This window comes from Haliotis cracherodii, unplaced genomic scaffold (genome assembly GCF_022045235.1).
Source record: "Haliotis cracherodii isolate W230 unplaced genomic scaffold, xgHalCrac1.p SCAF_4, whole genome shotgun sequence".
Lineage (NCBI taxonomy): Eukaryota > Metazoa > Mollusca > Gastropoda > Lepetellida > Haliotidae > Haliotis > Haliotis cracherodii.
Genome location: NW_027266297.1, coordinates 52,467,833 through 52,491,558, shown reverse-complemented (window position 1 = coordinate 52,491,558; position 23,726 = coordinate 52,467,833). Strand labels below are relative to the sequence as shown.

At 38.5% G+C, this 23,726-nt stretch overlaps 1 protein-coding gene across 1 annotated transcript in view; it reads left to right on the top strand.

The window, feature by feature from the left end:
• LOC139479765 (peroxidasin-like) overlaps positions 1–23,726 on the top strand; it is a 67,053-nt gene that overhangs the window by 19,572 nt on the left and 23,755 nt on the right. The window contains exons 2-7 of the mRNA XM_071262622.1: positions 12,005–12,076; positions 17,231–17,302; positions 17,676–17,747; positions 18,415–18,486; positions 20,375–20,538; positions 20,972–21,007. Coding sequence (XP_071118723.1) covers positions 12,005–12,076; positions 17,231–17,302; positions 17,676–17,747; positions 18,415–18,486; positions 20,375–20,538; positions 20,972–21,007 — 488 coding nt within the window. The remainder of the gene's footprint in view (positions 1–12,004; positions 12,077–17,230; positions 17,303–17,675; positions 17,748–18,414; positions 18,487–20,374; positions 20,539–20,971; positions 21,008–23,726) is intronic.

Here is a 23,726-nt window from a genome sequence, read left to right as displayed (position 1 = left end):
CATGTTTAGCGTATATGTACCCTTCTTTCATTACAGCATTTCTGATGAGCCTGGTCATGACAGGAAGCATGTATTTATCAACATTGCTTATATCATGCATATTTGCTGGTTTTCATGGTACTGAAGTTCCATGACCCAAATCTCATTAAGATCTGATCTATAACTTTGATTTGATACCTCTCTCTTGATCTGACGAGCCATCCATAGGAGGTTGCAGCAGGTGAACTTTCTAATAAGACAATCAGCTTCAAGATTTCTAAATTCTTGGTATGAGCAAGCAAAGCATCCATAGCAGTTCGTCTGTCTATCTCAGAAAACAAATGTAAGTGAGCAGGTGAATGATATATATCAGTGTTTGGGCTATCATGGGCTATGTTGTGTATTCATATTTTACTGATCACAATGTGTGCAATGCTGAAAGTTGGCATTGACCATCTCACACGTATGCAAGGTGTTTCTCTCTGAAGTTAAGTTTTGTTTGCATGGCAATTATTTGGGAAAACAGAGAAGCATTTAATTTAGTCATTTATATTTGTGGAACCATATTTCTGTTCTTCCAATATGGCTACCAGGCCTGGATCATTGGCCACTAAAACGATTTTGCAGATTATGGGTCACGTTACTAATAAGTATTCCTATCATCTGGAAACCTTTTTCACTCATAATTACTGTGAAGTGTTGTCAACTAATTGTTTTCAGAAACTTGAAGTTTGGATGCTAATTTGTCAGGCTATTTTTAGACATTTTGACATATTTGATGTCACATATGATACAAGCTGATGAGGCAGACTTCAGTTGTACATTTAAATTTTCTGTCTTGTTTGGAGTTTAAAAAAAAACAAAGAACGTTTTCTATCACTGATTTGCACTAGATCTCTAGTTGCATATGCCGTGTTGGCCAATATGATGCATGTGCTCAGCTTGGTTGATGACTAACAGACTAATGGGAATACAGTTAGAGCAGCTGTCTGCTTACTTCTCATGGTTCATACGGCTGTTAATGTCAGCATCCTGGCAGACAGAAGCCATGTGTCCGGATGAACTTGTTTCTTCATGTTAAAGTAGATGATCTTCACAGAGATATCAGTCACAGATATATCTACTGCAATTAATGTAAAACTCAAAATAGTTTGTATTTTGCATAATGAACTGTGGCAAATAACATGATGACATAGGTTAGTCAACACACATCACAGAACTGCCACAGGAGACCCTCCTGATGTAATGGTGATAGCCTGAGTATATCTGGTGTAGTGTCATCATTTATGGACAGTGAACCAGAATAGGAACTGTTGAACATGGTGTTGTTGGGATCTTCTAAGGTTTATGTACATCCATCTGAAATAACTTCAGGGTCACACATCTCAGGGAATTTAATAAACTGTAAAAGTTGCACATCCTAAGCATGTTTAGAAACACTTTGTTATGTTTGGGATTGAAAGAAACATTGCTTATTCAGCTGATCTTGGGAGGAGCAATGGTGGAAGCTGTTTTTTCCTGGCAGTAATAATAACACTGTACTTAAAATTAAAACTTCAAGTCATAACTAGAACCTTTGAAAATATAATATGTAGGGTTATCATATTATAGTTTATCATGATTTTATATCGCTTTAGCTAGAGCACAAAATATGAAAGATTTACAGACAGCGTTCTGCTTCCCTGTTAGACCTGACTCCCACTACCAAACATCCCACAATTCATATTATGTTCAACAAACCTTTTTGATAGCTTTACAAGTCTTATGAACTTGAAGAATTGCAAGGAATATCTCAACAATGATGTCTCTGAAAGGTGCTTCCATTATTTCGATTTCATTTTTAATATCCTCAAATTGATTTGCATGTTTTCTTTTTAAGGCATCGCTGATTATCCAGTGTATTGTACTTTCTTTCTACTCTGACAAATAACCTGGACCCATTCTCTACCAAAGCTTGTATTTTTTATCTGATTTGATCACATAAAATAGAAATCCAGTACTATTTAACAGATCTTGTGAGAGAAATTGTGTCACTTCTTAAAGGAAGGTATGCTCGGTAGAAAATGGCGCTATGGTATTTATGTAACAAAATGGAGATATAATACAGTGGATAATTGAGGATCTGACTGAGGCAGAGTTTTAGAAATATTGATGTCATATGAGTGTGTTTGTTCTGACACCTCTGTCCTGTTTCCCCCTAATCATCTTGGCCTTCTTTTCTGTTTCGTTGCACGATGCCATTGACAGGGTTTGTATACAATAATAGTATGTAAAGGATCTATCATTGACAGGAAATATGCCACAGATCTGACTTTGAGCAATGATGTTCTAGCTTTCATGGATCTTACATGTGAATATGTAATCAAATGTTATGTAGGAGTTTACAACATCAACATAATCAATAATGGAGATCTCCACCTATTCTAGTGACCTTGAGGTTGGAGTTTTATAGTGCAGGTCATGAGACAATGCTGGGGCAAGTTGAGGGCTAACCTTTAGGTACAATCTCATAGGAGTTGTGTGTTGTACATTTTCTGATAATGGGTTCAAGATAGGCAATTCCATTTGTGCACTAGATCACATAAGGTATATATATGTAAGCCTCACTGTATTGTCAACTACATCAAGAAACTGTCAAGAAACTACATCACACAAGGTATATGTAAGCCTCACTGTATTGTCAACTAGATCACATAAGGTATATGTAAGCCTCACTGTATTGTCAATTAGATCACACAAGGTATATGTAAGCTTCTGTATTGTCAACTAGATCACATAAGGTATATGTAAGCCTCACTGTATTGTCAACTAGATCACACAAGGTATGTGTAAGCCTCACTGTATTGTCAACTAGATCACACAAGGTATATGTAAGCCTCTCTGTATTGTCAACTAGATCACACAAGGTATATGTAAGCCTCTCTGTATTGTCAACTAGATCATATAAGGTATATGTAAGCCTCTCTGTATTGTCAACTAGATCATATAAGGTATATGTAAGCCTCTCTGTATTGTCAACTAGATCATATAAGGTATATGTAAGCCTCTCTGTATTGTCAACTAGATCACATAAGGTATATGTAAGCCTCACTGTATTGTCAACTAGATCACACAAGGTATATGTAAGCTTCTGTATTGTCAACTAGATCATATAAGGTATATGTAGGCCTCTCTGTATTGTCAACTAGATCACATAAGGTATATGTAAGCCTCTGTATTGTCAACTAGATCACACAAGGTATATGTAAGCCTCTCTGTATTGTCAATTAGATCACACAAGGTATATGTAAGCTTCTGTATTGTCAACTAGATCATATAAGGTATATGTAAGCCTCTCTGTATTGTCAACTAGATCACATAAGGTATATGTAAGCCTCACTGTATTGTCAACTAGATCACACAAGGTATATGTAAGCCTCTCTGTATTGTCAACTAGATCACACAAGGTATATGTAAGCCTCTCTGTATTGTCAACTAGATCACACAAGGTATATGTAAGCTTCTGTATTGTCAACTAGATCACACAAGGTATATGTAAGCCTCTCTGTATTGTCAACTAGATCACACAAGGTATATGTAAGCCTCACTGTATTGTCAACTAGATCACACAAGGTATATGTAAGCCTCTCTGTATTGTCAACTAGATCATATAAGGTATATGTAAGCCTCTCTGTATTGTCAACTAGATCACACAAGGTATATGTAAGCTTCTGTATTGTCAACTAGATCACACAAGGTATATGTAAGCTTCTGTATTGTCAACTAGATCATATAAGGTGTATGTAAGCCTCACTGTATTGTCAACGAGATCACATAAGGTATATGTAAGCCTCTCTGTATTGTCAACTAGATCACACAAGGTATATGTAAGCCTCTCTGTTTTGTAAACTAGATCACACAAGGTATATGTAAGCTTGTGTATAGTCAACTAGATCATATAAGGTGTATGTAAGCCTCTCTGTATTGTCAACGAGATCACACAAGGTATATGTAAGCCTCTCTGTTTTGTAAACTAGATCACACAAGGTATATGTAAGCCTCTCTGTTTTGTAAACTAGATCACACAAGGTATATGTAAGCCTCCCTGTATTGCCAACTAGATCATATAAGGTATATGTAAGCCTCTGTTTTGTAAACTAGATCACACAAGGTATATGTAAGCCTCCCTGTATTGCCAACTAGATCACACAGTGCAGATCACTGTAGTGCTGTTGTACTTGCTTACACAGATATACATAACTAGCGTGCACGCCTGTACAGCCCAATGCACAATAGCATGCACAGCATCAGCATGGATTTGGCATGTACAAGCTATTTCTAGTTTCTTTGTGGGTTTTCTCAGATCAAATTAGTTTTACTGTTGGTTACAGTTTCACTTGTGCTGCTATTACTGTTACAATAAACTGCCACAAGATAAGAACTTGTAACAGATAAATGATGTTTATTTGCATCAGTAATTTTAGCATTTGTGGCATGCTAGTACTCTGAGAGCAAGAGCTCTCAGCCTGTTTGTAAAAGGTAGTTGGAAGCTATGGATGGTTGGAGCATATTGGTACCACATGTGGCTTGCTCACTCTATCCGTGTAGTTGGAGGGACAACTATGAATGAAAAGGCTTAGGAATCTGCGTGGGTGTAGACATTAAATGTTGTGAGATGTGTACAAGGTATATATATATCCTCTTTGAAAAGACTGTCAACTACAGTAACTGTTTTTAGGGCTCCAAGCCGAAAGGCTGGAAGCCCTATTGTAATCGTTCGATTTATTATTTATTATTATTATTATTATTTATTATTCCGCCGATTTTTGTACCAGCGCTAGCAAAATAACCACTGGCCCGATTTTGTTCAAATTTTGTGTGTGTGTGGAAACCGTTGAGTACTAGATTCCGCCAAAAACCCAAGGCCGTAGGCCTAAAGGCCAAGGGTAGATAACTGAAAAACAAGTAATTTTTGACAATATATATTGCCCTGCTGCTCCACAACCGTTTGTCCGTTTACTTTCAAACCTTGCATGTATCTGCTGCTTCTGTTCCTTGACATTTTTTGTTCTTTGACTTTGGTCATTGATCACGTGGTTTGGCAGCCATATTGGATTCAAAGTTTTTACAGGGTTTTGGGGGTACCTGTCTTCAAATACTATCTCCTCTGAATCCACTGCATGAAATGCTTTCAAACTTTCTGAGAATTGTCTCCATACAGAACACAACAAATAGGCATAGCCGTTTTTGGATATCTTTTTTAGTTGCAGCCATATTGGATTTAAGGTTTTCACAGGGTTTTTTGGGTACCTGTCTTCAAATACTATCTCCTCTGAATCCACTGCATGAAATGCTTTCAATCTTTCTGAGAATTGTCTCCATACAAAACACAACAAATAGGCATAGCCGTTTTTGGATATCTTTCTTGGTGACGGCGCTACTGGATTTTGATTTTGATGATTTCTTTCACCAAATATTTACTTTATACAAAGATCATATCTTGTAAGGTTCTCCAAAGAAACCATTGAAAGTTCACATGAAGTTAGTCGGACATATGTACATCATATTTTGTTCTTGGTTTCATGCTAAAAGTAACACCACCTGGTGGTAATATTGACAAAATACCGAATACATCGCTCAGAAAACCTAGGGTTATTTCCCTTTGACCGTCAAGTGTCTTTTGCAGTATGTATACTACCCTTGAAGATGAGGGTTAGAATTGGTCTTCAGCAACCCATGCTTGTCTTAAGAGGCGATTATCGGGATTCGAACATTGTCTTGGTGGTAAATGGGTTTAGAACACACTGGTTAACTCTGGCACATACCAATTTCGTAGCGGTGATGTCCTGCAAACGGTGACTATCTTTAGCATGAGTTGGTACAAGCAAACCATATGTGGATTCGAACATGGTCGATGTCAAACATGGGTTAAGAACACACTGGGACATATGTGGTGATGTCTCACAAGCAGTTCATTACATTTGACGGCGTTGGTACAGGCAAACCATTTGAGGATTCGAACATGGTCGAAGTCAAACATGGGTTAAGAACACACTGGGACACGTGTGGTGATGTCTCACAAGCAGTTCATTACATTTGACGGCGTTGGTACAGGCAAACCATTTGAGGATTCGAACATGGTCGAAGTCAAACATGGGTTAAGAACACACTGGGACACATGTGGGGATGTCTGACAAGCGGTTCAATACATTTGACGGCGATGGTACAGGCAAACCATTTGAGGATTCGAACATGGTCGAAGTCAAACATGGGTTAAGAACACACTGGGACACATGTGGGGATGTCTGACAAGCGGTTCAATACATTTGACGGCGATGGTACAGGCAAACCATTTGAGGATTCGAACATGGTCGAAGTCAAACATGGGTTAAGAACACACTGGGACACATGTGGGGATGTCTGACAGGCGGTTCATTACATTTGACGGCGTTGGTACAGGCAAACCATATCAGGATTCGAACATGGACGAGGTCGGAAACAGGTTTAGCACTTTATCTCAGCAATACGACATAAACCCGGGCCTCGACGAACTCAGAACGCTCATCCATTTGACTGGAGCTCAACTGACAAAGACGTTACAGCCTGTTAAAGAGTCACCAAGCCGAAAAGCTGAAGAGTCCCAGTGCTATCGTTCGATTTAATATTATTATTATTCCGTCGATTTCTGTACCAGAGCTAGCATAATAACCACTGTCTCGATTCCGTTCAAATTTTGTATGTGTATCCAGATACTTATGTACCAGATACCACACAAATTCCAAGGCCGTAGGCCCAAAGACCAAGGGCAGATAACTGAAAAATAAACAATTTTTAAAGCTATATTTAGCCCTATTGCTTCGCAACCGCATGTCCAATTACTTTCAAACTTTAGATGTGTCTGCTGCTTTGGATGCTTGACATTTTATGTTCTTTGACTTTGGTCATTGGTCACGTGGTTTGGCAGCCATATTGGATTCAAGGTTTTCAGTGTCTTTTGGGTACCTGTTTTTAAATGCATACTCTTCTGAATCCATTGCATGAAATGTTTTCAAACTTTCTGAGAATGGTCAGAATATGGTCATACATAGCACATCAAACTCTGTTAGCCGATTTTGGATATCTTTTATATCGACGGACCTATTGGATTTTGATTTTGATCATTTTTTTCACCGAAACTTTACTTTGAAGATCATATCTTTTAAGGTTCTCCACAGAAACTATTGAAAGTTTTCATGAAGTTAGTGTGCCATATGCATCTTATTGTTTGTTCTTGGTTGCATGCTAAAAGTAACACCTTTGGTTGTTATATTTGATTAATATTTGGGACACCCCTGGAACACGCCAATTTCGTTGTGGCGATTTCCGTTAACTATTTTGTTACGGAATTGGTTCAAGCAAACCCTTAATGGATTCGAACATGTCCGAGGTCAAAAATGGGGTAAGAACAGACTTGGACACTCGGCACACGACAATTTTGTAGCGGTGATACCCTACAAGTGGTGCCTACATTTGAGGGATTTGGTACAAGGAAACCCTTTGAGGATTCGAACATGGACGTTTGTGCACAGTATAGCTTGGAGCCCGCCATTGCTGCTTTGCAGCTATATTCTTTGATTGAAGTTGATATGTAATTTTTTTTCTAACATTTGCTCAGAAATGTTTGGTAAAGTAGCATGTACACTTGTAGGGTGTAGGGCTAAAATGATACAGGAAGTCATGAAACGATTAATATCACGACACATAGGGCACAATGCGATACGTATTATGGTGTGTTTAGTGTATTTGTAAGACTGTACATCATGTTCAGGTACTTGTACGACCCACACCTAGACTGGGAAGAACATCAAGCAACAAGACGTCTGAACTGAGCGGTGATTTATTCATAACTGACCACAGGTACATAGACATGACATCACTCCCGATGCTGGGGCACGTGAGGTATGGCGTTGTAGCGTGTGCACATTGGCGCTCACAATGTATTGTTTCCCCCAAGTAGTGTGTAGGGTTGTTCAAAGAACACAAAAAGCTATGTTGTGCATTCCTCAATGGGGTAAACCTGCAAATAAGTACAATCCTTTCCTTTACATACAGGGATGAAGCTCACATCAAGATTTACTGTCAATGGTCAATTCTTTTGTCCCAAAAGGCGGAAATTATCCTTTTGACTGATACTTGTTGCATTAAAATGCTAAACAAGCATGTGTTTTGAAATGATTGTTAGTTTATAATAGCAACATTTGTTCAGTTTACAACTAAAACAGGAACTGACATGATGGAAGGTAATGGGAACAATCTGTACTGCCACTGCATCTTCTACATCAGAAAACAATTAGGCATTCTGTCAGTCGGGGGTAACATAGCATCAATGAAAGCTCACTTATGTAACAGCCTTTATTTCACATGAATTCTTAGAAACCTATCATGCAATTCTACCATGCATCTATCAGCCGGTCACTTACTCATCTGCAGTGTACATGCCAATCATCATAGTTAAAAATATAAAAATTACATTGTGATAGTCATACTCTTAAAATAGTTGCAAATTAAAGATACATGAATTTTCTTTCTGAAGCACCTGTATGGAAAGTAGGATGGCTACAACTTCTGAAGCATCTGTCTGGAAAGTAGGATTGCTACAGCTTCTGAAGCATCTGTAGGGAAAACAAGATGGCTACAGCTTCTGAAGCATCTGTATGGAAAGTAGGATAGCTAAAGCTTCTGAAGCATCTGTAGGGAAAGTAGGATGGCTACAGTTTCTGAAGCATCTGTTTGGAAAGTAGGATGGCTACTGCTTCTGAAGCATCTGCATGGAAAGTAGGATGGCTACAGCTTCTGAAGCATCTCTATGGAAAGTAGGATGGATACAGCTTCTGAAGCATCGGTATAGAAAATAGGATGGATGGCTACTGCTTCTGAAGCATCTGTATGGAAAGTAGGATGGCTAGTTTCTGAAGCATTTGTTTGGAAAGTAGGATGGCTATAGCTTCTGAAGCATCTGTATGGAAAGTAGGATGGATGGCTACTGCTTCTGAAGCATCTGTATGGAAAGTAGGATGGCTAGTTTCTGAAGCATCTGTTTGGAAAGTAGGATGGTTACTGCTTCTGAAGCATCTGTATGGAAAGTAGGATGGCTAGTTTGTGAAGCATCTGTATGGAAAGTAGGATGGCTAGTTTCTGAAGAATTGGTATGGAAAGTAGGATGGCTACAGTTTCTGAAGCATCTGTATGGAAAGTAGGATGGCTACACTTTACAGCTTCTGAAGCATCGGTATGGAAAATAGGATGGATGGCTACTGCTTCTGAAGCATCTGTATGGAAAGTAGGATGACTACAGCTTGTGTAGCATCTGTAGGGAGAGAAAGATGACCAAATTATCCTTCTACTATGGTGGCCGAGGGGGACATTGCTTTCTCGCTCTTTCGCTTTCTCACTCTATCGCTTTCTCGCTCTATCGCTTTCTAGCTGTATAGCAATATTCACTCTTGGCCACTATATGATAAAAAGTATATATGTAAAACATCATTAATGAATTGTTAAACTTCATTCGGGGGAGGGGTTTTAGTCATAAAAGAGAGCTGAGATTTTTCCAGTCACATTACAAATTATACATATGGTTAGAATGTTGAAATTTTCTCACTATCTACTTAAACATAACCTAACAGTACAGACATGGGTGTTTTATAACAATCCACATATTTCTGCGTAAAAAAGAATTTGATTGAATATATGGCCCTTTTTAGGAGTTTTATTGGATCCCCTGCCCCCAGGCCAAGTTATCAAAACAAATAGCAAATAACACCGCTCATTAGCACTGAGTAGTATGTACTTCCTAAAAAAACCACAATTTTTTTCCTACAAACCACGCTTATATCAATGTCTATTCTGTTTGCGGAGTAGATGTCATCATAGTGGCAGTCCTCACCAAAACAATGTTAATACTACCGGATGTCCATATGTAATTTCTAGTTTTTGGATGGCATATTGTTCTCAGTAACCGTAATTTGGAAGTAGATAGTTGATTGGTTATATATTCAAGTTGGGATTTCGGCTATTCAAAGTGTGCAGTGTAGTGAGGCCGTCTTATCAACAGTCATTCTGAGACAAAAATGCAAAGTATAATTAATTAAGTCTACTCTCATTTTTTGCATTTATAATTAACTCAAACGTTGATATTCAAGATTTACAGTACATACTATTCAAGAGAAGTTAAATAACACTTGATTCTTTCATATGACTATGGTTAGTCATTAGAGAAAGCGATAGAGCAAGAAAGCGATATTTCCCATAATGCCGTACATTAAAACGGTTTCTGCTGATATTTAGTGATCCATTCCTGTTATTCTCACTGCAATTTTGCCTCTTATGATTACATTTTTTAAACATCTTGTAGTAGATAAATATGTTACAAATGCACACATAATTTTTTCTCGTTTAGCTTGTATATTTTCTTGTAGTGTAGTAAATACGCAAGATTAACAGAATACAGATAGTCACTGTTCATATTTTCATTTTGTTCATAATACCCCCGCCCCCATATTCCTCCATCTATCTTCTGTTTGTACTGTTTGCAACGTCCAAAGAATTATTTTTTTTCGGTCATTAGATTTGGAATTGAAGCCTAATATGTGCTCGTCCGATTTCGGGATCACAATTAGGTTTATTAAGTTGCATGTACATTATGCAAACAAAAGTTATACATGTACACAGTTTTGTTTCCCTTGCAAAATACAGTTGGATTAGATATATGTCTCTACCTTAAGTCGCATGTATAACTTTCGAGAGCTTCATTAAGCCATAACCCCATTTCTTGGACAATAGAAATGAAATGCGTTGTAAATATGTTTTAAAAACAACTTGTTTCTTAAAATTACTTTTGATCAAACTGTCTTTGGGAATTAAATTAATGCTCAAGTGCTTGTAAAATAAAGTTTAACTTTCCCGCCAGGAGAAACTAGATATCCGATTATAGTATAGACTCAGGCAGGAATATATATATTTATGTAACAATTCTCTATCCATTTAAGCTGAATGGTTAACAACTGTACGTTCTGATGTGAGTAATTATCTACTACATTTTTACACAGACAATTAGTCGGGACACACACACAAACACACACACATATAATAATTTTGACAAAACTATACATGAGATATACATAAAATATTACAATGATAGCTGATTTAATATATGTTATAGATAATCATAGTAACGCATTTCATATTGTTATCAACTTTAACTATGTGGCCACGCTAATTATTATGTCTCTCCATATGTGTAGTTTACATAAGTACACATATCAACTGTGGTAACGTCACAGCGATGGGGGCAGTGGGGTAGCCTTGTGGTTAAAGTGTTTGCTCGTCAAGCAGTTCGATTCCCCACATGGGTACAATGTGTGAAGCCCATTTCTGGTGTTCCCCGTGATATTACTGGATTATTGTTAAAAGCAGCGTGAAACCATTCTCACTCACACCCATGTTTATCGAATTACTATATGCAAGTTCATATATTTGTACATTTGCACAAGACAAGAAACACAATTCAAGTTAAACATACATCAAAGGTCAAAAAGAATGTTTACGGACAACAGTATGACACACTGTAACATCATATACTTACAGAAACATGTTATAGAACACCCACAAATATAAGATTGTATTTTTGCAAAACAATCAGCCATGACTAATTACCGGTAACCATAGTCTTCTTAACTTCTTTTGAAAAGTATATATTTATATTTTAACCTGAATAGGGCCATAAATCAATCAATTACATTTTACGCAAAAATCTGTGGATTATTTTAAAATCACCACGTCTGTACAGTTAAATTATGTTTTAAGTAAATTGAGAGAAAAGTTCAACATTCCCTACCAATTGCAGCAGATATCACATGCAGCCCCTATAGAGGTCAAGAGCAGATATTGCTTAACCGCAAGAAAGCGAGAAAGCGAGAAAGCGATGTCCCCTCTCGGCCAGTGTTTGAAGGTGTTTGGGTTTTTTAAATTTGATGACATGTCATTTAATATGTGCTGTTTTGTTTTTCAGAGATCTAAGATTCAACAAAATAAAGAGTATACCGAGGGGATCTTTCGGCAATTTATCAAGTTTAAAAACATTGTGAGTATGTCTTCCATAATTGTTTATTAGTTCATTTATACACTGTAATGCTATCTGTCATCGGTCCCTTGGTCCTGGATGGCAACATGATCAAATGTGACCAGACAAAGTCTTTGTAAAAGAAAGGTGAATTTGAGTAACCAGCCAAATTGGTAGATATGAATGAGGTCTAGAATTACGTTGGGACTGGATTCTGGACAAGTACAGCAACAAGTAGTGATGGGATATGATCAGATTGTGGGTTGATAATCCTTCAAGAAAGGTCAGGTTCAATTCAGTTAATATTCACTAGGCCAGAGGTCACTTGGCAACAACTAAAACAAGTGTGTGACTTTTAATAAAAGTTTTATTTTAAAAATCTTTATGGAAAGAAGTTGGACAAGGACATGATTGCTAGTTTCACGGATAATTTTGCGTGACTTGTTTTTGGTTTCTGGCACGTAACTCGAACACTGTTCTATATTTTTCAACAACCTTGGCAGATATATCAAACAGATCCTGATGTGGTACCTTTTGTTATTTGCGGATTTTGGGCATTTATATTTTACTTGATTTTCATGGAAACAATTTGGACTTAGTCTCAAAAAGTCCGGAACACAACTTGAAAACTGTGAAAGACTTTTCAGCCTAACCTTGTACATGTATTAACCAAGGGCTGAAGTGGTGTTTTTTTGTTTTTTAGGAATTTAAGGAAATAAATATAATTCCTGTTTCCATGGCAACACGTTTGACTTGGACTCATATAGGTGTGTTTGTCCAGACCATATCTCTAAAACTGAGTTGGTGTTCTTTCATGAAACTTTGCACACACAATGACCAGTTTGCCTCTTGCTACTTAGGGGTGTTTAGAACAAAAATGTTTATATGGCAACAACTTTGATTTTGACTGTTCATATCAGTGTGTACCTGACATAGAAATACAAAGTTCCGAATCCCAATTCCATGGTATTGTTTTGATAGCACAATAACTACTCTTGCAGTGTCTGCTCTGGCTTAAATTTTCTTGGGGTCACTTGGACCCCTTCGTCATAAAATTAGGGGTCCCAAACAAAAATGGAGGGGTCCAAGTCATAGCATTATAACATAACATTAACAACAGAACACTTGGTTGTGAAAAATCAGAATTCTTTTCGCAACTGCAAAATATCAACAAACATGCAGGCAAAGTGAGATAAAGATTCACATCGGGGCACATCCTGCTCTCATGACCAAGAGGTTTACATTAAGGGACAAACAATTTCTTAAAAGGGACATTTGATATTAATGAATATATTAACACAAAATTATCCATGTTAATATCTAACTTCGTAAATGAAAAGGCAGTACACGGGTTATCAGCCATTGGTAAGGGGTCATTGTGACAGACAGTTTTACCGAGATCTACCAATGATTTGAAGTTATGGATTCAGTTAAGTTCAATGGCTGTTCTGAAGCTACTGTACTGAGTAGTGAGTTCATGTTGTAACTGTGACAATGATCAATGAGTCATAACATAATTGGCATATCAAACGTTTTTCTAGTAAGAGTATGTTCAGGATCCAGCATTTCCTTGATAAATCTAGTCAACATGTTTCAGGTGCTATAAATGTCAGTTACACTAATAACGGTTCTGGCAAAATGTGTTTTGCAATTCTTAATATGAATCACAAGAGATTGAATTATTATCAGCTTGATAAGTCTGTTGTAGAATAACTAAATATTCAGAGTCCACTAAATAAAAACAATGCTAACATTCAAGTGTTCGCATTTATTCTTTATCATATACAGTATCCCGGTATCGATAAATCTCGTTATCCACACAACCAACTGTTTACTTATGCAAATCTAAGCACGATATATTTCATTGCATGATCGAACACAGGACTCGTTGCGGTATGTCACGGCTACTTGCAAGTGTACAGACGTTAACTTTTTTATGATAGTTTCTGGGATGTTTTTGAAGTGGAATTACCCCTACCTCCATTCGAAATTGATGAGTAAAAGAACCCATTTGTTCAAACGAAGTCCCTTGACCAAACCTCGGTCGTATGCAAAATACAAAACAGGATGTGATGTAAACCATATAGGCTAATCCACACAGCCTTACTTACTGCAGTAAGATTCACCAATGACAGGTAGATCTACTTTGTTTACCGAACTCGGTAATGAAAATCAGCATCGATCAATACAATGAACAAAAAACATTTTGTGAATCACATATTTAATATTTGTAAGCGTGCCCCATTACGATCCATTATAAATCAACTACCACAATAACATAGCATACCACCCCACACGGACACTCGATTTCGCGGGTCACTGTTACCATGTTCTGAAGTTATACCCTCGATGTGCCTGGCTATTTTTAGTTTGACACAAGGTCGGGATATTTTCGACCAATCATCAAGCTAAATGAATTACGAATATATCCGACCTGCTTCATATGCGGCACCTGATTGGCTGAAGCAAAGCTACGGACCATACCGAACATTAATATATGCAAAACCGAAAATAGATATCGGTCAAGAAACCGGTTTGGATATTTGTCATAAAAAGGGAGAGAATAATGAAACTGGTTTGGTTTAGCCAACGGAAGTGTTAATCAACATGCTTCGCTGTCTTCTTTGGCAACAAATACCTTTACACAAAGACATACATCTTTGATTTACGATAACAGTGTCAATTCGATATGAAATTAATAACGCCCCAGTCACTGCGTCCACGAGACCCACACATGTTACGCAGGTGCGTTCAAACTCATTTTTGTGCGTCCAAGACGCATAAACGCACTCTTCAGCCAACACTGACTCTTGTATACTGACAGACAGATTAGAGAGAAATACTCCCATCAAATTAGACTTAATGTGACAGTCAGATGATTTGTGCTTTTGAATATGTGGTGGCCAGGGGTATTGTCATCTTCTGATGACTGTTGTTTTAATATGGTTAAACAATCTTGGACAGCCACTTCAAATTAATGGCTTTTGAAAATAATTTTTGAATGCATACTGAAAAAAGGCTGAGTACCATAAAGGTAAATACTTGTACTGCTGGACTGGACATGTTGTATAATAGCTTTTCTTAACACCTTTAGCTTTTCAAAGTTTCTTTGGCTATGTCAAATTTGAGGTAAAACATTCTGCATATCTTATACATCCAATTTATCTAAAAAGTATTGAAGAGAAAAGGGTAAATTGCCCTAATTGGTGGGTGATCGTTGAAAGGTCAAGGGTACAGTGAAGGCCTTACTAAACTATTGATCAAATGAAAGCCTACATCGACTGGGACTGCTTATTGAAAGAAAACAAGGAAACTTGTTTCATTTATGGTACAACAAGTTACTTGGAATGAATTATCAAAAATCATTCAACACATCTAGTGTTGACATAACTGTAACTTTAAAAAAAATACTGATGATGAAAGTCTGATTGCAAAGCTTCTGAATACTACCATAGCACCTTGGTAATGTCATCAGGCATCTAGACAGGCCTGGACACGATGCCTCATCAAAGAAGTAAGCATCTTGATGTCGCCATTGGGTATCCAATAATGAACATTCCAGCTGCTGTAAGTTGTTTAGCAGGTATGGATGTGGTCTTATCTGTTGCCCAAGATGATCCCAGGGCAACATTGGTATGTTATGACATTGAGAAAGATTAATCGAGCAGTGGGGCCTGGCATTGTCCTGTTGGAACGCCATACCACATGTCTGTCTCTGAGAAAGGGAAGGACAAGTGGTTGCAGAATGACATTCCTGCAACCTTGGGTTTTCAAATTTGCTTGGATGCCATTGATGCCACTGCCTGCAAATGTGTGAACCTTTGGATGCATCCTAGAACCCCTCCGTCAATACACCGGCATATGACCATCAGGATGGAACAAGTTGAACCATCTCTTGTTTCTGAACTGAACCCTTAACCAACCATGTTACTGCCAGCATCACACACTTTGAGACCAAATGTCTATACAGATCAAAGCTATTCTGTGGTTGGGTCTTTAGGCCCAATATCCTGCAGCATATAATCATTTTAACTCTGTGTCTCTGCTGATGAAGCTTCCCTGTCCCGTGAGGAAGAGGTCATACATAGTCTGCCACTCTGTCCCTTCTATGCCCAGTGGTATCCCAGAAGTAGTCTGGCAATGGTCAGTCGGGGTCACCGGGTTATTGTAATGTGAGACCTGCGTAGCCATCAGCACCATTCCAAGTCCCATCTCTCTTTGTTCTACATGATAACCTTGGCAGTTTTCTCTCGTGCTTTTATGAGCTTTGACATTTTGTAGAATTACTTTGTTTTATGTTGGTCTCTATCTGTGCCTACTTTGCTGTATGTGGGCCCTAGTTGTGCCTACTTTGCTGTATGTGGGCCCCTAGTTGTGCCTACTTTGCTGTATGTGGGCCCCTTGTTGTGCCTACTTTGCTGTATGTGGGCCCTAGTTGTGCCTACTTTGCTGTATGTGGGCCCCTAGTTGTGCCTACTTTGCTGTATGTGGGCCCTAGTTGTGCCTGCTTTGCTGTATGTGGGCCCTAGTTGTGCCTACTTTGCTGTATGTGGGCCCCTAGTTGTGCCTACTTTGCTGTATGTGGGCCCTAGTTGTGCCTACTTTGCTGTATGTGGCCCTTAGTTGTGCCTTCTTTGCTGTATGTGGGCCCCTAGTTGTGCCTACTTTGCTGTATGTGGGCCTCTAGTTGTGCCTACTTTGCTGTATGTGGGCCCCTTGTTGTGCCTACTTTGCTGTATGTGGGCCCCTTGTTGTGCCTACTTTGCTGTATGTGGCCCCTAGTTGTGCCTACTTTGCTGTATGTGGGCCCCTTGTTGTGCCTACTTTGCTGTATGTGGGCCCTTGTTGTGCCTACTTTGCTGTATGTAGGCCCCTTGTTGTGCCTACTTTGCTGTATGTGGCCCCTAGTTGTGCCTACTTTGCTGTATGTGGGCCCCTTGTTGTGCCTACTTTGCTGTATGTAGGTCTCTAGCTACTTTCTTATTGCACCTTGCAGGAAAAGGTCATTTTAATCATGTTTATGGCCAACATTTATTGAGTTCCATAATATATTAAAACAAGTAGAACATGGTTATGTATATTTGTAAATCTTAATTCTGGTCGGATTAGTCCACAACAAAGACTGTTTCAAGGGCTATTGGGTGTAACCCTGTCTGTGTCATGATCCTTTTTCAGGTTGTTGAACAACAATGAGCTGGAAAGCCTGGATGATGGGGCCTTCCAGGGACTGGGTGAGCTGAGATATTTGTGAGTAGCCTCTAGAGTCCAGATAATGTATATTGCTCATCCAAGAAATAACCAGATATTGATGCCAATGTATAAACTTGTGACCAGTTATTGTTATTGGGTATTGCAAGATGGGCAAGGCCTCCCCCCCCCCCCCCCCCCCCCCCCCCCCCAGAGTGTTGAGAGTCCTATTTCCTATGTGCAGAAAAGCCATGGAAGCTAACATCTTAAGTCCATGGAGGTCCACTGGCCAACTGTAGTGGAAATTTAATAGTGAAGTGCAAATATGTTGAATCTTTTGTGTACTTTACTTAATTTTCACCTTTCAAGATTCTTTATTTCAGTATTGGAAGCCTCGTGGCCCAGAGTACAATACATTTACATCTAATTTCAGATATCTATATAAAAACAAGATAGAGACCATTCATAGTAGAGTATTTAGAGATCTCCCTAAACTGGAACAGCTGTAAGTATGCTTGGTATATTTACATTACCTTTCTTTCATAGTTAAATGTAATGCTAATCTTGTAATCTTGTAACTGTAAATGTGTTCAAGCACATATCTACATTGCAGATTTGTTCCACTTTGTTAAATTCATTCTGTACAGGGTTAGAACTTAACACTAGCCCGCTAGCCAGGGGTTACTACAAATTCTTGCAGGCTGGTACACATTTCCCAATCTCCTGATTGTATTTATATCACAAGGAAACTCTATCTTTACCCCGGCTCGTGAAGCTTTTTAGTTTAGTTCTAACCCTGCTATACTTGATTTGTTTGGCTATATTGTTAGACAGGTGATGACATTGTGTATGTTGTGGGGATAGTCAACTCAAATATTGACTACAGTTACAAGTAACACACAATATGTTTTTTATAATGTGATCTAGTGTATTGTCTAATATTGTCCCTCTATATTACAGATATTACATACAGTTTAGAAGTCTTTCTTGAATGTACAGACTTCCACAAACTAAATTATGTCAATGGTAATGGTGATAGATACATATGTTCTGGAAATTTAGGGTTTAGCTTATGTCGCATGTGTGAGCATTGTTTAAGCTCTTCCGGATGGAGATATCTGGAAATATTTTAAAAAAGTTAGGTTATCAACAGTACTGTACTTTTGTTGCAGATTCTTACACAGCAATAAACTAAAGAGTCTACCAAAAGGTGTATTCTCCCACTCTAGACATCTACGTCGGTTGTAAGTATATTACCGGGATTTGTTGATGAAATGTTCTTCTTGATCCTTATTTAGCATTGTGCAAAATAATTCGGAAATGGTATTCTTTTAAGAGAATGATATTCTGGTATAATACTGTTTAGGCTAATGAAAGTTTGTATGGCTTCACATGGTCATCTGCAGAATCACCTCCCTTGTTGTTAGGGCTAGTCACGTGATGACGCACAAGCAGACGACAGCTTCTCCGGTCCATGAACATGTCAGAGTTTGATGAAAGAAAACCTTCTGTATTACCTCTACACAAATAGGTACAGAAATGAGTTGTATAGCTTGACTCTCTCTACTGTATACACTAATCTAAAGAGGTTCAGCTCAGGCAGTGGTGCATCGCATCAGTTTGGATCAGGACGTGGGTCAGTTTATGACACTCACAATAGACGACATGCTGCTGAGCTTGTCCTTGCTCATCCAAAGTGGTTCTCTTGGTTCGGAAACTGAGAGAAGAGGTCATTGGAATGGACAGGATGTAGAAATCTACTTGACATTAGCTGCTTGAAATCAGTTTTACAGAAATTCCTCGAATGACTGATGCACATGTGGAGAAACACCTGGCCTGGTGTACTGGTGAAGTCACTAAGAGTTTGGATCATGTGATCTTTGCAGATGAATCAGTGTTCCAGTTCTACAGAACATCTGTAAAAAGATGTTCAGAGGAAGGAAACCTGTGAAATTCGTACTGAAATTTTCACTGCATCTGACAGTGCACAGGGGGTATCTCTTATGATGGGATCATCTTATCTTTGTGGAGGTTAACATTAACTCTGAAATTTTATATTAATATATTTTAAAATTCTGGATTTGTATGCACGTTTGTATATATTTGTTTGTCCTTGTTTCCACATGACTGCCTGGTGATGGAGAGGTCTTCTGTCAGATGTTGAACTTGGTCGTAACTATCTGTATCCTAATCATAATGTCACTTTTCAGAGATAAATGATGATAAAGTGCACCAAATATGTTCTTCAGCATTTATCACTTTGGAAGCCTTTCACTCATGAAATGACTTATAAATAGTTTCATTCAGCAAATTTTGTTAGTATGATCGAGACTTCACATTCATAATACAACCATAGTTTGCAACAAGTAATGTTCTCACATGTGAGTGGATGATGTTGAAGGTCAAGGTCATTCTTGCGCAGATACACTATCTAGAGCATTGATGATTGAAATTTGACAAAATTTTCTGTACATGAACTCTAAGCAGTTCATGGTTAAGGCAGGAGGTGCTTATGACTTTGTTATTAAGGTAGCTCTAAGCATAGTCTTTTCTGTTTCTAAGATGGTACTGCATTTGGCATGTATATTCCCAAACTGGAAGAGATGTTATTTAACTAGAGGTGCTCATAAGTTTGTTTGTAAAGTAGCTAGAGGCATGGCACCATGTGTTTATCCAAAACGGAAGTGATGTTATTGAAGCCGATATGGCATTGTTGTCAATGTGGCTAGAGGCATGGGACTTTCTGTCTTGGGAAGTTTGTATCTGGGTTGGGAAGTTGGGGGGCAATCAGGAAATGGTGGGGGTTGGGCTGCTTCTGCATGTAATGCAAACACCTTTTTAGTTAATAGTAGTAGGCCTAGCCATGATCTTGGAGAAAGCAGAGTATTCTTAAGCTATATGCATCATCCATCTGGCCAAGAAGAAAACTGGGGGCTGGAAGCCTATCTTGACACCATGCAATGTTCACAGGGCACAATGCATCAGCAAATGTCATTTGAAAAAATTGGGTAGGTGTTTTCAGAAAATGTTCTCACTGACAGTTGACACCATTGGTTCATATACTATGACATGATTTAGAACAAGATGCGAAGGAAGAAACACAGGTGCATTTGTTTGTGATTTTCTATTCAGACGATTGGACTCAAATGCACTGGTGTGTGACTGTCAGTTGATGTGGCTGTCTGACATGCTGAAGGAGAAACATGGCTACACACAGGCTGCTGCCACCTGCCAATTTCCCAGCAAGCTGCAAGGGAGATCACTCATGAGCATATCTCAGGATGACTTCCACTGTGGTAAGCACGCCTTACCAGCAGTATACATGTACAAGATGTGTTCCCTTTGTATTACTGTGGTGGGCTGAGACAAGAATGTGCATGGTTAGCACTGCCCCTCCATTGGGGAACCGGAGACTTACATATTTGACTTTATTGTCAAAGCTGTTATGCATTATACACTTGATAACTTTTTAAAGTCTTTTCCTAGTTTAGTTCCTCTACAACTAAGAACAGCAATTTCACTGTGATGTTCTTCCTATATGTCTATAATATGAAGTAAGTTCTAATTTGGCTGAGGCATTACACTTTGACATTTATTTTGGTATTTCACTAGAACATGGACAAATGTTGTTTCCTCAGTTGTGCTCGGAGAGATATGGTGTAGGCAGGCATATGATAATTTGAGAGAGATATGGTTTTAGACCTTAATGACCCTTACCCTGTTTTGCAGAATATCAAGTGGCTAATGATTCAGACCATAGATCAGGTATGTACTCAAGTTTGATTGAAACTCACTATATCATAATACTATATACCATCTTCTCAAGATTAGAGTGTTCACAAGCCTATATGAAAGTGTAGTTTTTACCTTTGCCCTTTCAAGCCGACTTTTCTTGGGTTGATTGAGGCGCCACCCTGTGTAGAGCACCTGTTGTGCACCTTGTGATGAAAATGTGATATCCAATCAGATTGCTGTTCTTATTTCGAATGGCATCACAAAAATCGACCTGGGTCTATCAGATAAAGAAAGGAGAAAAAATGGCATCCCTGACAGACAAAAAATTTACAGATTACCAAAGTAAAGATACTTATTACTGCTACATTTCACTTTTTCCATAATACCCTGACTACACAGTGTTAAGTAACATTACACATCTTGGTAACATGAAATGGTAACACTAGGTACTTGGGCGAGTTGATTGAAAACTTTGAAAAAGTTTGAAACTATTCGTCTCTGGTAATGCTACCATCACATCAAAGTAGTTCTATCCTGTTCTACCCCGTTCTAAAAAAAATACTAGAACGGGCTGTGATCACGGTAGAACGTGTAGTTTGGCGTAAAAGGCGTTGCTAGTTCGTTCATAAGCAGTCCTCAATACGTCTATCTCGTTCTTATCTCGTTCTTAGCCAGTCTGTAGTCCTTGTATATATCCAGTTCAGATCGTGTAAAAGTGCCCGTTTACCTCATCCCGACAACGTTTCAAAGCTGTCCATAGCCGTTCTCAATCCGTTCTTAACCAGTTCAACCTAGTTCTACCCATTCACAATATGTCCAAGCCAGTTCTAATTAATTCTTAACCTGACCAACTCGTTCGCAGTACGTCCTCATATCATCCCAGGTGTGTGTGTATTTGCGTCCTGGCCCGCCCTTGCCCAACACCCATGGATACAGAGGGCGTTATAGTCTTCATTCAAGTTCAGACCTACAAAGAGAAGTCAACCCGGTCGGTGTGCACATGTATTGAAATTTATGTCTGACTGGAACACGTCGTAACACGTCCATAGTAGGTTGGAAGTATGGCAATTCTGTTTGTAATACATCTTTCTCGTTTTAAGTACGTTGACAATCCGACTAATTGCAGAACGAGATGGACGGGATAAAATTTTGAGCAGACTCAAAGTTCTAGAGCACCCTCCCCGTCCTAGCCCATCCATGAAGATTGTAAAAAGACTGTCAATAGTTGCTACTATGTTCCATATGTTCACATACTGTTGGAGCCCGCTCAACAACATTTTCACGAACATATTGAGAACTAGTTTGGTGTGATGGGGGTATTAATTGTTGCAATAATTTCAGAGTAAATTTGTCACTTGGTGGCTGTGGCTATAGCAGTTGCCATAGCAGTGGCCATGTTTTCAGAAACTGGATGTGGTTTTGTGACAAGTTCTCTGATTGGACTATCTTTATGTCTGTTTTAGCACAGAAAAGTATACATGAAAGGGCAAGGGTGACAACTAGACTTTGATATAGGCTAGTCTTGTCTTGTTAGATGACCATATACTAATATTGTCTTGGATTGGCACAAATAAGTTGGAAGAACATGAGGACATGGAACTTTTTATGGATCACAAAAACAAAAAATAATGTTTCAGGGTTACTTCTTGCCCCTTCATCAGGCAATAGCTGAGTGAGCGAATTGAGATAATATAAACATACATGCTGATAGGTTTGCACAAGGTAGGATTAATGTACACAGATAACACTATAACAAAGAAGTCAATAGGATTAACTGAAGAGAAGGCAATGTATGTAACATCAAGTCACAGTGTTTATTTGTGCTGGGTTGTTATATAGTTAAGGTGAGATATATGGTGTGAAATAAGGTAGCTGCAACTTTGATGTTGTCTTCACTAAATGTGTTCCTTTTCATTTTGCTATCAGAGGATTGACGGAGGTAGGTCATATTTGTTTTGCAAGTCAACATGTTTGTAACAACTGGTTGAAGTCAATATTGTTTCACCATATTAGTCAATATTAGGGGGCAAAGGTCAAACTTAGGTTGGCGTGAGATTGATCTGGGTATAACTTCCAACTAATGTTCCTGGATTTGTAGACATATCCACATTGCCAGAGCAGGCATAATTATGGATCAGAAGTTCTTGAATTGCTGACAGTGATTTCTGGATAACTTGATAAAAATATTTATGGATGCTGTAACCGAATTCTGTTGGAAGATGTATGTCGAAGGTCCAAATCCAACCAGATTGGTCCAAACATTCTGTGAGGTTGCACATGATAATGATGAATACTGACTCAGGAATGATTTCTGTATATTAACTTGAAAAGTACTGTAGTAAGTCAGCCATATTCAGTTTGTAGACAAGTCCAATGTAAAGATAGGTCCAGTAGATTGGGCAGCCATATGGGTGAATGGTGAGGTCATTGTTCCACAGGCAAGTACAAATCTGAAAGGGTTTCTGGTTAACACCTATCTGTATGGGAATGATTTACAGCAGTAACAGTAGCAACACTTGGTCAAGTATGTTAAATAAGGGTTCTATTACCAGCACAAACCACTGCCTGAATTTGTAATGGAGGTGTTGTCCTTTCGATGGCTTGTTACTTACAACACGGTAAAGACAGTTGTTAAAGGTCACCAGTGTTATTGACAACATACCTGTATTGCATGACATGATGCCTTGCATGGATGTGAGGACCAACATCATCTGACAAACTTGTGATCAAGATTACTGAAGCTCAGGAT